Here is a 16,981-nt window from a genome sequence, read left to right as displayed (position 1 = left end):
AGAGATATGTAGATAGATAGATAGATAGATAGATAGATAGATGAAGGGGAGAGAGACAAACAGAGAGAGGGAGAGAGAGAGAGGGGGGGGGGGGGGGGAAGAGGGAGGAGAGAGAGATGGATGGATGTCGTTTTGTCGTGCTTTCTTTGTATACTGAAAGAAAGGGGGGGGGGGGGGGGGGGGTTCTTTTAGACAATGAACAATGTGGTGGAACGCTAAGGAAAACTTGAGAGATTCAATAACATGTTTTCATGTAAGTCACTACACAATAAGCCCCACCCCTCCTCCTCAAGCTGTCATCTGACTCAAAATGGAAACAATGCAATGATTGCTTTGACCAGCCCATTTCTTTAATTGCAATCTCATTGGTCAATATGTTTCCAGTTGATTGACTTTGACTTACTTTGTAACAAAATGCTTTCTTTAAACTATCCCTACAATTCTTTGCCCCGCCTCCATCCCTTTCTTCATGTCTACCTCACTCTCTCCGTCTCCCTTTTGTTTCTTTCACACAAATAAACACACACACACACACACACACACACACACACATATTATACACTTATACAGGTTTCAATCTTTATTATATTTCCCTCGCGTCCTCTTAACACAAGCAGTGTCTCTCCCTTTCCCCTCTCGCTACTCTTTTTCTCTATATCTCTCTCTCTTTAATAATTCTTATTTCATTGACTCTTTATTTAAATATCAAAAATTCTTGAAAAAGTGAGAAATTGTCGGCGTTTTTTCCCCAGTGTTTTATTTGTTTTAAGAACATCTTACATAATAATGAATAACTACAAAAGTAATAATTGGATTGTTTCAAAAATTTTTATGTACATTATTAAATGTATAAGCTAAGCTCATGCCAAATTTCACTATTCTCGTCAAATTTCCGATGTCCGTATCTAAGGAGTTATCTTTGCCCATTGATTTAACTGTGCGTGAAAACGGTGCCTCACTTCAAAGTCGATTTTCTTAAAACTTGGTTTTCCCACTCTCCCTACTTCAAACGGTCATATCTCGACAATAAATAATCAGAATTGTATAAATTTGGTCTCAAATTTTAAAGCATAAAATAAGCTGTGATTGGGTACCAAAAACCCAAAATTGAAAAATCTGACTTAATACCGTTTCGAGGCGGAGGGTCACAAATCTTCAAGTGATAAAAAGATTCACAAGCTTTAAAAGATTCAACTTACCTATTGCAAAATAGCAGGCTTGATGTTGAAGACCAGTGTTTGAAATTTTATGATCCAAATGTTTATAAACTGGCTGCCTGATCAGTTGAAACACATTGGAGTGGACATTACTCTTGAGACTTAAAAAACAACTTTTATATATTGTCTTTGAATTAAAATAGAATAAGTCAGTCTGTTACTGTCAGTCCGTTACCCTAAAAAATGTCAGTCCGTTACCCAACAAAAGTACCTTAAATGATAAATTTCTTGAAAAATTATCTTACAGTGCTAAAGCCATTCACGTAAGAACAGAAAATCTGAAATAGTGAGTCTGTACAACAATCACATCTTTCGTAGATGAAAAAATACGGTTTTAATGGTAACGGACTGACATACAATTTCCCAAGGTCATTAAAACGACAGATGAGGACAACATTTCATTAAAATCGTAAATTTGAATGTTTATATAGGTTTCTGATACTCATAATTGTTTTAATATCAATAAACAACAGCAAAGGTGGTTATAATTTTGTAGAAGTTGCAAGATTTATAATATTGAGAAAATATTCTTTTCGTTCTTCAAATAGGGGATGCCCTTACATCTATAATAAGCATCCTGTATCACAAATATGCACGAAATATCCTTATATTCATAATCCTGAATGATTTTCCAACAAATTGGTACCAAATTTTAATATGTTCTTAAGAATTTGTAAAACACCCCTTCGGTTGACATTTTCATGGAATTTCCCAGTAATAATAATAATAATAATAATAATAATAATAATAATAATAATAATAATAATATATATATTTATTGTCCAAATAATGGAAAATTTACGTGGTTTATATTATATGTTTGTACCGATCAAACTATTTACATCAAGTTAAAATAAAATTAGACCAGACCCTGAGGGGGAGGAGGGAGGGGAAGGAGGGTAAGCTAAGAAAAGTCGCTAAATTTAAAGTTTGTATATTGTTAGAAATTGTCCCATTTGTAAAAGAAAGACATAGGCCAGGGGTGGAAGATGTATGTTAGAAATTGTTCTGTTTGTAAAAGTAAAAGAAAGACATAGGCCAGGGGTGGAAGATGTATGTTAGAAATTGTCCCAGGGGTGGAAAGAAACCCTGGGGATGAGATAGGGTTTAAACTCACTCAATCCTAGAGATTCTCACGACTTTTTTAAATTGGAAAAAATGTATTAAATATGAGCATGTGCATAGATAGTTTTATTCAACTATCGTTAACATATAAAAACTAAAAACAGAAGCTTTGATAAGCCTATAATTTGTCTCAGAAAAATGTAATATATAGGCATGTGGGTAAAAGTAACCCTGGTAAACGACGGATATAGTCGGTGTTAGGGTTGAATGAGTTAAGGGTTAGAAAACAAGATTTTTTCCGACAAAGGTAGGGGCTGGTAACATTGTAGTGTTAAGAGAAATTGATTAAATAAAAAAATTAGGTTTCTTTATAATTCTTAAATGAATGATAATGTTAATAATACCTTACAGTATTTATCGTTATTGCTAATAATAATAATGATTGTTGCATAACTTCATATGCATTTTTTTTTTTCATTTTTGGTATTCAGATGACGATTTCATCAATTTTTAGTGGCTTTCGATTTTCTGATTTGAGATCTCTGTTGTAGTCTTTTTTGTTTTCCTTTTTCTTATTGCTTTTAAATGTGTATATTGTTTGTTTGTATATGTACAAGTTGCATCAGCAGAACAACAAATCTCCGCATTTTTGGACCATATAATTTGTCGTTTCTGGCATTTTGGGGTATGATTTGGGGGGGGGGGGGGGGGGGGGGGGGGGGGGGGATGGCTTTTTCCTGGAGGGACAGATAGGTTTACTGAAAGAAATTGGTATCAAGCTAAATTTAGCCTATTTGGTTTTTATGCTTATTATGTATATCATCCTAGCATGGGTGTCTATATTATACCCCTCTAAAACTTTGTGAGAATCTGTCTTTCAGCATTTGATATATAAATTATCAACCTTAAAAAAAAAAAAAAAAAAAAAAATATATATATATATATATATATTTATATATAATATATATATATATATATATATAATATATATATATATATATATATATATATATATATATATATATATATATATATATATATATATATATATAATATATATATATATATATATATAATATATATATATATATATATATAATATATATTATATATATATATAATATATATTATATATATATATATATATATATATATAATATATATATATATATATATATATATATATATATATATATATATATATATATATATATATATTATGCATGTGGATGCATAATTGGTTAATGCAACATATCAAAGTAGAAATAATGACTCGGACTCCGAGTCGGAGTTGCTTCAAATTTCTGTAGAAAATGAAAAACCTGAAAATCTTTTTCCTGCTTTTTCATTTTTTAGATTCACATATTTCCATTCAAACTGAATAAAACATTGACAACCTGGACTTTCTGGTGCTTTTATAAACTTTCTACATTACTCGGCTTAATTATAAGCAAAAATGTTCACATTTATGATCTATGATTTTTTCTCAAGGGTCTCTGAAGCTACCTCTACCCCCTAAAAAGAAGAAATCAAGCGAAATTGGAAATTTTAGTTGTTGAGCTTTAAACTCTCTCGAATTCATATGCATGGAAAATCGAACAAATTTTTTTCGATTTTTCAATGAGGGTGAACTTAGAGAGTTTAATGATGTCGTTGTTTTGAGGATTATCTTGTGCATGTTTTAAGTTTTATAAAATCATTAAAAATATGAATGGATGCCAAACAACGTGGATGATGTTTCAGTTCTGGTGCAATGGGATCAGCAACGCTCCAACTCTCAAGCAATTTAACATCATTCAGTTCAGTTATGACATGTTTGCATTGTTTCAGTTTCATTTTGACAGAGGCTTGATTTATTGTCTTCTTTATCACATTTTACACACAACCGTGGCCCATTTCTGTGTGTTTCCTCTCAACTTTGGGACTACTAAAAGTATCGTGTCTTGGCTAGACATTTGTTTTACATATATAATATATGATTTGTAAACATTTGAGTGTGCTCCTCGTGGTGGGGTTCTGTGCTTGTGTCAGCATGAGACAATCGGGCGATAAAAAATAGGCGGGTGGTTGGATGGGAGCATCACCCTTGAATCATATACCTATGATGTTCGCATGGGTGTACGATCCGATAGTGATGTCGTTTCTTCTTCTCTTTACTAGCCTATCCTGCTTCTTTGGTTTGTGATTGTATTTTTGACAGGGGATATTTTTTTTTTCTGTAAATCTTCTGCCTGTTTGTTCTTGGTTATTTATAATTTAGCTTATGATATCTTTAGGTTATGATTTTGATTTACATTTGTACTATTTTTGTTAGATTGCTTGTTTTTTTTGTTTCAGCGGTCTCTCATATAACCTCAATTGTGTTGGAAGAGACCTAAAGCAACAAACAAACAAAAAAAATAAATAAAAAATAGAAAAAACAAGGGTGCGGATTTGAACCAGTGTAGCAAAATGAGAAAAAATGGTCAGGTGGTCTAACCCACTCGGCTCTTCAGTCCCCTAAGATTTCTATGTCAGTTAAAGTTATAGTTATATCAGAAAATTTGCTTCATTTGTTGGATTGTTTCTTTAAAAAAAAAGTTCAGTCTCTTATGTGATTAGGTCTGACATGGCGTTTTTTTTTGCAAAAAATAATCCCAAATTTTGCAAGCTAAAAGAGCGAAATTTGCAAAAATTTGCAATTAATTTTCCTAAAAATCCATAATTAATTCATCATGAAAGAGCTAGATATTTGTTGTTTTTTTAGGGTTTCACGGCGCTTGCAACAAATTTTAGGTCATATCAGCGCCAATTAAAAGGAAGAAATTGAGATTGTAAAAAAGAAACTACTCTCTCACACTCACATTATACACAAGCTATGCAAATCAGTGATATATTGCAATTTTTTTGCGGCCGCAAGCGATGCAAAAAACTGCCATGCCAGTTAGGTGTAGTATTTTTCAAATGTAATAATAAAATATTATATTTATATTGATAACTTAAAATCGTGGTTGACAGCCAGATCACTACATTGACGAGAACAACCTGCTGACTGATAAATAATGAATAAAAATTTCTTCTTCTGTTCAAAAAATTTTAATGACTTCTGATTATTTGTTCTGTTTCTGAGTGTGATATATTCATTCATTTCCTTTAATTTTCCTGTTTCTGAGCGAGAATTTAAAAATTCATTTACAAAAATGTTTGACAATAGAAAAAGTAAATGGGATGAGGAAGGATATTATAATTTACAGTATTTTAGAGAGAGAGAGAGAGAGAGAGAGAGAGAGAGAGAGAGAGAGAGAGAGAGAGAGAGAGAGAGAGAGAGAGAGAGAGAGTCTGCGTGAGTGTGTGTTCGTGTTATAGAAAAAAGGGTTTGTGGGGCATTTATCATTTGCAACATTCCGTAGAAATAAGGCAAATAATAATAATGATACCGTAATAGTAATAGAAAAAATAAACAGTGGCGCAACAGGAATTGAACCAGCAGTGCCGATTTCAAGCCTTCTGAGACAGACGTCTTACCACCCAGCCATGCCATCCACCTGGGTGGGGTTCCTGACTTCCCATAGTGGGCAGGGGGCTACATACTGTGTCTTCTATCCCCTTATATCTCTTTTCCAACATGCTTTCTGTCTTTGTCTTGGAATGAGATTACCGTACTTGGTTTTGTCCTGGTCCTGGCCAGATGCCCTGGCTGAGAGGGAAACAGTCGAATGTATGGTTAGTTTTGGGAGATGATATTTTTTTCATTGTAAAACGTCTCTCTGTTATGCACTGTATTATGCTTTCTTTATATTATTATATATGATTTGTAAAACATTTGAGTGTGTTCCTCTTAGAGGGGACCTGTGCTTGTGTCTGGATGAGACTTTTAGTGATCTCAAACTAAGTACTTTGATAGAGTGCTTTTGGAATCTACACCTGTTTCTTATTTGAACCAATTCCCCTTTGTCTTCCCTTTTCTTGGATGCTTTATTGTAATTCTAGAACTTTTTACTATCCCATTTTCTTCCTTTTTACTGGCGCTGATATGACCTTAATGTGTTGCAAGCGCCGTAAAACCCTTAAAAACATAAAAACAAAACATGCCATCCACACGAATGATGACGTATGGTCACCGTTGATTATACACGGTATGTCTGGGCATTTTCATTGTTCATTATACTCAGACTCAGACATGGCTGTATATAATCACAGAGGAAGCGAGCAAGTTATTATAGACAGCATGGCGTACAAAACTTGAAGGAAAGAAAGGAATTCAAGAAATAAATAACTCAATAACAATAACACATCCATTTGTCTATGTACTTAATTCATAAAAAACAAAAAAAAAAACAAAACAAAAACTGGTTATTCAAAATTATTACTATTACTGCTTATCTGTCTTATAATTATAATTGTAAAATATGAAAAGAAGCTTTGTATGAAATGAAGTAAATACTGAACAAAGCAACTCACAAATCTTTTCACAAAAAAATGGGAGAGTAAAGAATTTTAAAACAAATTAGAAAAAAAAACAAAAAAAGGAACAAATCCCACAATCCCCCCCCATAAAAAAAACAACAAAAGCCCAAAACCAAACAAACAAAAAAACCCCTAAAAAACAAAAACAATTCAAAAAAAACCCCCAAAAAACCCCGAAAAAACCCCTCAAAACAACTCAAAACAACAAACATCTTAATCTGCAACCAAATTCACAAGATACTAATTTGGTGCTCAGAAGGGGAGATTTCTCACATTGTTGTATAATAATAATAATAATAATAATAATAATAATAATAATAATAATAATAATAATAATAATAATAATAATAATAATAATAATAATATAATAATAATAATAATAATAATAATAATAATAAATAATAATAATAATAATAAGAAGAAGAAGAAGAAGAAGAAGAAGAAGAAGAAGAAGAAGAAGAGTAAGATTAATAAGACTCGTGATAGTTTCCAGTGCTTTGAAAAAGATGAGGACTCCACTTTGGCTGCTTGTCTTGGGTGGTCGTTATAGACTGATGTAACTGTATAATAATTGGAATATTTCCAAAACTATTATTTCTAAAAATAAGTTTTGACGACTGTATGTACGGACATACTTTTTCGTTAATTTGAAACATTTGTTCATAACGGAAAAAGAACTCTCCATGAATGGAAAAATAGAAAAAGTCTTGAAAGTTTGATTTCTGCTGAATTTGGAATTTCGACGTTTGAGTTTGAGACGCTTGCTTGTTGCAGACGTTAACCTTATATCGACCAAATTAAATCGCCAAATACAAAACAAAATTTTCTGTTTGCTTTGCAACGACCCCATCCTTAACAGTTGATGCATTGTGGTAAATCAAATGTTCCCCGTTCTTGCATCATAATTTAAAATGTTGTGTTTGTCTTTTTTATTTTGAATCCTCATACTCATGCCCAAGTCTAAGAGCAACAATGCATTTGTCTAATTCGGCATCGTTCCACTGACACTGGTAAAGGAACGAGGTCCCTGCCGCCATCTTGCACTTTGTTGGCACTGATTGAGTTGCCACCTTGGCTGTTTTTGATAAATAGTAGCACTTGTGGGACTGGAGCTTGCTTTGCTTTGTGTACCCGAGACTGAGACTCTTGGTTGGCACCTTGGCTAAATGAAGAAAATAAGGGGAAGGGAGAGAGAGAGAGATTGTATTTTTTTTTTTTTAATGGACTAGGGCTACATTGAAACTTGTCTTCTCTTTTCTATCTTTTGCTTTTTTTTTTTTGACAACCTTCATCTGTCACACCTGTATATCAGCGGTATATCGGGTTTAAGGTAAGATTTAAAAAAAACCATTCTTTTCTTTTTTTTAAAAAATTGGATCATTAAAATGACACATTAAAAAAATGATGGCGAGTGGTTATGAACCTCGTTGAATGCCAGGTGTCTTTAGTATTAGAGTAGTGTCTGCCAAATAGGAGATAAAATGGGGATTTCAAAAAAGTTTTGGTTGAACCAAGGTTTTGTTGGATGCTTGGTCACTGTATCTGAGGCACACCGTTCTACCAGAACATTTATCAGGACCATAACTTATCGTCATCACTGCTTTTGCATATCACGACCACTACCACCACAATATAATGGTTAACAACACTATAATTATATGATCAGAACGACTTCCACCAGAACCATGACAGAGCAGCCTCTATTATTGCCATTGTCTCGACTTCATCATCTCTTACAATACCACCACCATTCCCCTTAGCATCAGCCACATCACAGAATCATTACCACTACTAATGTCACCTTAATATCAACTCTCCCATACACCACCACCACCACCATAACAACTACTTTAACATCTTCATAGTATAGCTACCACAAATACACCACCACACAGCATCATTGACAATGCCATCATAACATCATATCTTACAAAACCACAACCAAACACCTTAACATGATTACTAGATTTTACTACAAACACAACAATGCCATCATTGCCATATCTGCAACAATCAATGTTGAATATCACTGTTAACAGAATTGGACTTTTAAAACTTTGCCAATGTGAAAATATATCCGCCCGAATGGCACATCTATTAGGAATGAGGCACATTCAATATGCTACAGACATTTCTAAATTCAGATGAGGCCGAATTAATCCCTGAAGAACTAAGAAAAACTGCTGTGCCCTCCATACTAAAGTCACAACAAGATCTTGACAGCCTCAAAACCTCTGGCCCAGAACCGTGACCAATGAAAACAATTAATATCATGGATGGAGAGAGCAGCTATACTCATCGAAGTTTTAAAAACTCTGTGGCCGAATCACACAATTCTCAGCTAGTGTCATTCAGACTGCGAGGCATACTACATACTTACAGAGGCATTGAAAGCAGTGAGAGAAATAAGAAGACATAACTACTTGTTGAATTTAATGATCGTAGGACTCAGGACCACAAGACCAAATTAATATAATGTCAAGAAGTCAAATGGAAGGATGAAAATGAAGGAAGTAGCGGGGATGTCATAGAATGAGAAGAATTTTATGAAAAGATCTATGTTGATAATAATATATAATTTTCTTCATTAATGTGGTTGTCCATGTACACCCTACTGAAGGATAAGGATGTGTAATTTTTGTTCTCAATATTTTTCAAACGTCTTTTTAGATGGATTTCTTGCCAAATGATGATTTCATAAACTTTGAAGAAAGTCTGTATCAAGATTTAAGCCCTCATGGTCCTACACGAGCTAGGTGGCGACAAAGTGATGCCAAGTGGAGGGCCAGTGTTGCCACCTGTTATGATACGTTGAAACACGTGGTTCCTAAAGAACATCCAACTTCAAAAAGAAAAATTTCAAAGGTTTGAAATGAATTGAAAGTGACTTTTTAGAAGTAATTCATTTAATTCACACTTGCAAGATTTTAAAATAATTTTTACATCAGTCCTCTGTCGAAGTTATAAAATCTTATATTTTATGATTTTATTGTTTTTAATTATACCTTCTCACAGTCATTACTTCTGACTGATTTTTTTTTAAAGCAGGGAAGCGGTGGGGCAGGGGGGGGGGGGGGGGGGCGGGGGTAGTTGGGGTGTACAAAGTAAAGGTAAAAAAGCAAAAATAAACATGTATTAAATGGCATGAGAGTAGTATTTAGCTACTAAGTCGAAAAAAAAACCCCACTAAAGATTGAATGTTGTTGTATCGCTTGGGTGAATGTAAAGGTCAAAAGGGAGTCAGTTAATGTAGATTAGAGAGAGATTTTAGATTTGAGATGTTGTAGGCTTTGTAAATGTCTTGATTTTGTGTATACCCTAAATCCAACCAAATTTTTATTTCAGGCAGTTATCCTGCAGGAATCAGAAAGACACATAATAATAAATTTGGAGAATGTTTTGAGCCGTCTTGTTAGCTCAGAAAGTATGTCTCATGTCTTATTCATCTCTTTGCAATTTGTAGCATTTGTTTCATCGTATAAAAGAACATGCCTAGACCTGGGAAATGATCAAAATAAAAGGATTATAGAAATCTGAACTTTAAATACCATTACGTCTATAAACATAACACTGTTTGATAATTCCAAAAATTCTTATAGATAGTATGCGCTTGGCTAAGAAGCTTACATTGCCATCCAGAAGTATAACGGACCAACACACAAAACTACGTGTAACCTTGAAAGTTTATAGTCTGGTTAATACAGTTTAGTGAGAATTACTCAGAAACATGGATGGCAAAAAAACAATAACAAATAACTGAGTGACGTCAACTTCATTCTATCTATATGCGTTGCATTTATATGATATGAAATTGTGTAAAAATATACAATTAATTTTAGCACAAATTGCAGCCTTTGTTGTCAGTATTTTAGAGGAAGGAAATCAATGGAATTATAGATTTTATACCAAGTATTGTAGAAATTAAATTTAAAAACCTTGTTCATGAGCACAAAAACTACCATATGTAATGCACACAAATATGACCTCAAATAACCCGAATTGGGTTGAAGTTTTTCGCATTCATTGTTCTGTATGTATACAGTATTATTCTTAATTTCTAATTTTTTTAATGTGGTTTCTCACGTATTTTTATTTTTATCTGTTGTGTTTGCTATCCCACAATATGATTTGATATCTAAAAACAGTGGCATTTGTGCGGCTGTGTGGTCTTGTGGTATGACACTCGCTTTAGGATTGGAAGGTCCTGGGTTCGAGCATCGCTCAGCGCATAGTTGAGTCATTGGAAAAGGCTCTTTACTCACATTCTCTCACCGCACTCAGGTGTAAAATGAGTACTTGGCCATTAACAGCGTTGTCTCTGTCGGAAAATAAATTGTAATATCGCCTGACAGGCGTCATGTCTCGTTCTATATATTGCTGTTGGTCAGGGAACCCTTGTAAAGCACATTTAGTGGATATTGCTCTATATAAAAGCTCACGTTGTTTTTTTTCTTCTAAAAGCTCAAGTGGTTTGTTGGAGAGCTGTGAGAGCTCCTATTTCTTCCAGGACGTCTTCGTTTGTGCGATGCTCCGCGTAGCAGTCTTCTTTGGCACTTGCTTTCAAACGCCCTTAGTTGAATTAGTTGAATGATGTCTCTCAAAGCTATCAAGACTGGCTGCGTATCACTTTGAAAACATTTCAGAAAAAAAAAGAAAAAAATCGGCGATGCTGAGATATCACTGGCACTAGCATTTTCGTCAGGGCATGATAGAAATGACACGGAGGAGAGGCGCATTTACAATGATTTCTCAGCGATGTGCACGTCGTTTCTCACTATATAGGAAATTCCGTCTTTATCATCTTAGTGGGATCCTACCATGACGTATCTATAGGACTGAAGCTATCCAGAGGCCCTCGGAGCTTTCCGAAGCTTTTCAAAAGCCTCCAGACGTCATCCGGACGGCAATTAGTAGGACCGCCAAAGGGATAATTATAATTAAAATTCCTTTATTTTATTTTATATGACGTGTCAGTCTTATGTTGCTGTGTCTTTCTTTTATTCCCCTATATTTCCTTTTCCAGGTTGTTTATTCTTATATTATATTTTTCACTCATCTTTGTTGGCACAGCTAGCTTCATACTCATACACACATTTTCAGATCTTTAATGAGAAAGTAAACGAATGAAGAATCTTTAAAATGCGAATTATGCGATATTTAGTAGATACTGAAAAGTGAAATAAAAGCGTTTAAACTATCACGCCCCTCAATTTTTGACTCGGTAGAGGCTCCCTTGTGGTTGGTCTCCCTAGCCTTATTGGTCGATTTTGGCAAAGATTTTGGTCTCCCTAGCCAAAATGGCCCGTTTTGGCTAGGGAGACCAAGATTTTCGTTTATGGAACTGTTTCTTTATGTTTCTTCTATTATTCATTGCTTGCCTGTATGTTTTCTTTCTTTTTTTTTTTTTTGGGGGGGGGGGGGGGAGGTTGGTTATTTTTTAGGTAATATTCACCCCTCCCCCCTCCTCACCCACACCAAAAAAAATGTAGGAGAAGAGATTGCTAGTTATCGGCCGGTCGCCCACACAAAATTTAGCTTTAATTTTTTAACATTATTTTTAGATTTTTGCGAGGAAGATACGATTTTGGTCTTCCGACTCAAAACCAATGGAATTGTTTCTTGTACTATAATTATGTTGAGGAGTGCAGTTTTTGTTGTTGTTTATTTTTGTTGTTTTTTTTTTATATTGGGTTTTTAAAATTTTTTGTTTTGTTTTTGTTTTTGTTTGTTTGTTTGTTTGTTTGTTTGTTTTGCTTTTTTAGAGAGAGAGAGAGAGAGAGAGAGAGAGAGAGAGAGAGAGAGAGAGAGAGAGAGAGAGAGAGAGAGAGAGAGAGAGAGAGAGAGAGAGAGAGAGAGAGTTATTAGCCGCCCAACACAAATATTATTTGAATTTTCATTTTCTTTTTTGTTCTTCAAATTTATCTTATGTAGTTAAAAAAAATCCGGTTACTTTTCTGGGGAGGGGGGGGGGGGGGGTACAATGCAGTACAACGACTATTACAAATCTTTTGTTTGTAAAGGGTTTTACGGCGCTTGCAACACAGGTCGGTGAAAAGGAAGAAAGGATAGTGCGGCAGCTTTTTCTCTTTGATCTCGTATCATGGTCTCCCCTGCGCCAAACACATCATCATCTAAAGAGATGTTAATTGGCCAAACACCTTGGTCGTTTGTGGGGCCCCCCCCCCCCCCCACCTTACCCGTTATGAGTTTATAATTTTCTCTCCGTACCTATAACAGAGCTCCGCATTCACTATTATCTAATATTAAATGACACTGACCCTGCCCCACCCCTAACGCATGGTAGGATGGGCCTGAGGCTAGGACTTCATATACTATAGATGTCGCTGGCCTGAGGTAGTCTCTACTCTATACTCTATCGTCGTCTCAGTTTCTTGTGAGCTGACGCCGACAGCAGATCTTTGTTCAACACTGAACACTTTGTTCAACTGAATGTCTCAGTAGAAAACAGGGACGTTTTAAAAAAGTGAGTCTGCCTATACTACTGGTTCGTTGGATCTGAGACTGAGTCTGAGATAAGTTCGTTTGAGAAGAGGTTTTTCACTTAATGAAGTCAATGAAGAGAAGAAAAGAGGGGTGGGGGGATTTTTCTCTGTTCACAGAATTTAGTTGTACGTTGAGTCCGAATTGTTTATTTCATGTTATTGAAGCCTGCATATTTTTGCATAATTTTTATCTTTTTAAAAAAAATGCCTATTCACCTAACCTTAATGAATATTTTTCATTTTTAAAATGCATAAAACCGCGGGGCCAGATACGGTGGGAGAATTATGTAAAAACGGAAAAAATCATGACGCTATTTTAATACGAAATGGAAATCAAAGATACGTACAAGCAACAAGAACAGAACCTTGAGATAATTACTGTCAAGTTTTTTTGGTTTTTTTTGGTTATGCTCTAGAAACTGCGCCGGTTATACCAAAGTTATATGAAAATCACGATATTACGAACATCAGTCTTGTTATTTAATATTAGATAACAATGCATGCTGTGCCCTCTTTGGACACGGAGAGAAAATAATAACCTGGTGGTGGAGGAAGGCGGGTGGAAGGGGGGGGGGGGGGGGGGGGGGGGGGGGGGACGATCCACAAACAACTGAGATGTTGGGTGCAAGGGAGACCATGATAGGAGATCAAAAAGAGAAAATAAAAGCCGCCGACAATTGGATTCAGTAGTCTGATGTCACGCCACCCGGCAACGGCGGCCATCTTGGTTCTAAACAAAGAAAATCATTACTTTTTATTCTTCATTCTGCCTAGAACTTTTCATATGCCTTGTGATCAGAATGTCTAAAAGTCAAAACATGATCAAATTTATGGGTTTTTTTTCCTCTCGATACGCTTTTATGCTCGCCGGGGAAATATTTCATATGTGTGTCCGCCATTGTTCCGATAGTTTAGAGCCAGTGTTACTAAGTTACCATGCGTCATTACGAGGGAAGTGACAACATGACTGTTGAAGCGTATTCCATAATTGAAAACACAGCTTTACTCCTTACCGGGAGGCCAAAATCATGGTCTATCTTACCAAAATTGAATTTAAAAAAGAAGAGTACAAAAATAATTTTCGTATGGGGCGGGGGTATGGTAATAATGTTAGCTGCAAGGCCTAAAAACAAACAAACCAAAAAAAAAAAAAAAAAGAAATAAATGAAATTTTAAACAAAACCAAACAAAACAAAACGAACAAAAAACAAAAAAAAAAAAAAAAAAAAAAAAAAAAAAAAAAAAAAAAAAAAAAACAAAACAAAAAAACAAAAAAAACAAAAACAACAAAACAATCCACAACACGAAGGAGCAGTTCTATAAATGAATACTAATACACCGTTAACTTAGCAAAAATATAAAAAATATTGTTAAAACAAAAAATTGTGTGGGCGACCGGCCGATAACTTGCATCTTTTTTCTGACATTTGTTGGCGTGATTATACCCTCCCCCCCCCCCCCCCCCCCCCCCCCCCCCCCCCCCCCCCCCCCCCCCACCCAACCCACCACCCCCCCCCCCCCCCCCCCCCCCCCCCCCCCCCCCCCCCCCAAAAAAAAAAAAAAAAACAAAAAACAAAAAAACAAAAAACAAAAAACAAAAAGAAAAAAATTATAAAAGCAAAAACAGCAACAAAGACAAACTGGCAAGCATAGAAGTAAAAACTCGCCTCTTCAACATAAAGAAACAGTTCTATACAGTTTTACGCCGGGAGACCAAAATCTTGGTCTTCCTCGACACCAGGGTTGCCCATTTGGCATATTTTCTGCCAAATGTCCTTTTTTTTTGGCAGAATTTGAAGTCTGGCAGAGAAAAATCGGTTTGGCAGTTTGGCAGATATTTGGCAGATTTTATTTTCCGAGGCCTAGGGATGAATGTATAGGTCTACTCCACGTTTTCCATGGCAATTTTTATGTATTGGTGATTTTTGTAAACTTGGGAAATGAAAAAAAAATTTATGACATTGGCCTTGGGAATTTTTTGTTTAACAAAACTGATGAGTTTTCAAAGGGGGTACTATAGAACAGTAAAGTTGATGCCCCAAACGTAAACAATAACAAGTTGCTAGTGATTTCCGTTAGGGACCGGAATAATTTACGCACAATATAGGTCTCCCAATTTTGTAGTTTGAGTTGTAGGCAATACACTTTCAGTATTGAAAATATGTTTACATAAAATCTAACAGTTGCAGAAATAATAATATAAGACTAAATTATTATGAAAATCAGGCTCCGAATAATTCTCGTTTTGTTCATACCAGCGCAATAATTTGCTCTGGTCTAAAAATAGATAGACGTAACTTTTGATAAATTTTACCTTTTGTTCCATAAAATATCCATATCTAGACATTATTTGATGCATGATCGAGTATTTATGAATATGTGTTTCTTTTGCCACCTAACAGCCAAATTTTAAAGGTTATTTTCTTTCTATTATTTACATTGGAACGTGAGCTGTCAAGACAGGAACATGTGGTTTGCCATGTGCTTCTCGACCTTTGTTTACGTTTGGGGCAGCAAACTTTACTGTTCTATAAATAGTACGGTTTGGCAGATTTTTGTGGTATTGGCAGATTTTTAAAATCCAGTTGGCAGAATGCCTGAAATTAATCTGGCAATCCTGCTGGACACTTCCTTTTGACTATTGGTATAGGGGAGGGCACCCGGGTCACCAAAGGGTCACCCGGTTCACCAAAAGGTCACCGATGCTTTAGGTTTTGAGAAGTCAGGTCATCGACGATTTTAGTAATTGAGAAGGTACCGACCTCGACTTAGGTCTCGATGCTTTTCTCGTCTCGAGAATCTCGGTCATCGATGCTTCTCGTATTGAGTCACGAGTCTCGAGACTACTAACGAAAGAGTGAAAATGGAAAGGCTTCGTCTGGGAACTAAACAGACAATGGACGTTTCGGGTACAAACCCTTCGTCAGCACAACAATACACAAATAAACGTGGACATACGAAGCCTTTCCATTTTCACTCTTTCGTTAGTATTTTACGATCACCGGCTTCAGGCAGCCCTTACCGTTTTCTACTGAGTCTCGAGACTAGCGCGAGCGACGCACACGTTACTAACAATGTGTACTGTCTTCATTGTTCACCCCTCTCTCGTCGGCGATGAGTGGCGATGATTTGAGCGAAGCTCGAGACTTTTTTGCGTCTCGATCATAGCCCTACTCTTTTCGTACGCCATGGTCTCGATGCTTTTTTGAGTCTCGAGACTCAAAAAAGTCTCGAGCATCGCTCAAGTCATCGGTGCTTTCATTCAATGACGTTATATCATATTTTAAACAGCTAACAAAACACAAACGTCGTAAATAGATCAAAATGGTTATAGGTATCAATGTTTTATTATTATACAAAGTGAATTTATTTAATGTATTTTAAGTTTTAATACAAAAAAGCCATCCAAAGCTCAGTTGAAGTGCTTTTTCTCGGGAATTCCCGACTTTTCCTTGGTCATCGATATCGGGAAGTTTTGAGTGTTGGTGGCCGATGACTTGAGGTATCATCGAGACTTCCGCTCGACACTAGCAACCGTTATCTTCTCAATTGTCGTTTTTCAATCTCAAAATTTTCAAAGCAAGTGAAACTCATGGGTATGTTACAGCGTAACTCTATGCAACTAAGGAAATGCGTTTAATTCTCATAGATTATTCCCCCATGTCTGTACTGTACCGCATCGTGTATGCCTGTGGCTTGTGGGGGATGAGAAGAGAATCCACCCGAGTCCAGAGATTTAGCTGGTTTAAT

General features: G+C 35.5%; 1 protein-coding gene across 1 annotated transcript in view; it reads left to right on the top strand.

Annotated features, from left to right (window-relative positions):
- Nucleotides 1-16,981, top strand: part of LOC144977949 (uncharacterized) — a 39,517-nt gene that overhangs the window by 10,768 nt on the left and 11,768 nt on the right. Inside the window, exons 8-9 of the mRNA XM_078923359.1 lie at nucleotides 9,399-9,593; nucleotides 16,728-16,827. Coding sequence (XP_078779485.1) covers nucleotides 9,399-9,593; nucleotides 16,728-16,827 — 295 coding nt within the window. The remainder of the gene's footprint in view (nucleotides 1-9,398; nucleotides 9,594-16,727; nucleotides 16,828-16,981) is intronic.

This window comes from Berghia stephanieae, chromosome 8 (genome assembly GCF_034508935.2).
Source record: "Berghia stephanieae isolate SIO BIC M18660-M18661 chromosome 8, UCSD_Bste_1.3, whole genome shotgun sequence".
Lineage (NCBI taxonomy): Eukaryota > Metazoa > Mollusca > Gastropoda > Nudibranchia > Aeolidiidae > Berghia > Berghia stephanieae.
Note: the sequence above shows the minus strand (reverse complement) of the source record. Positions and strands in the feature narration are given on the sequence as shown.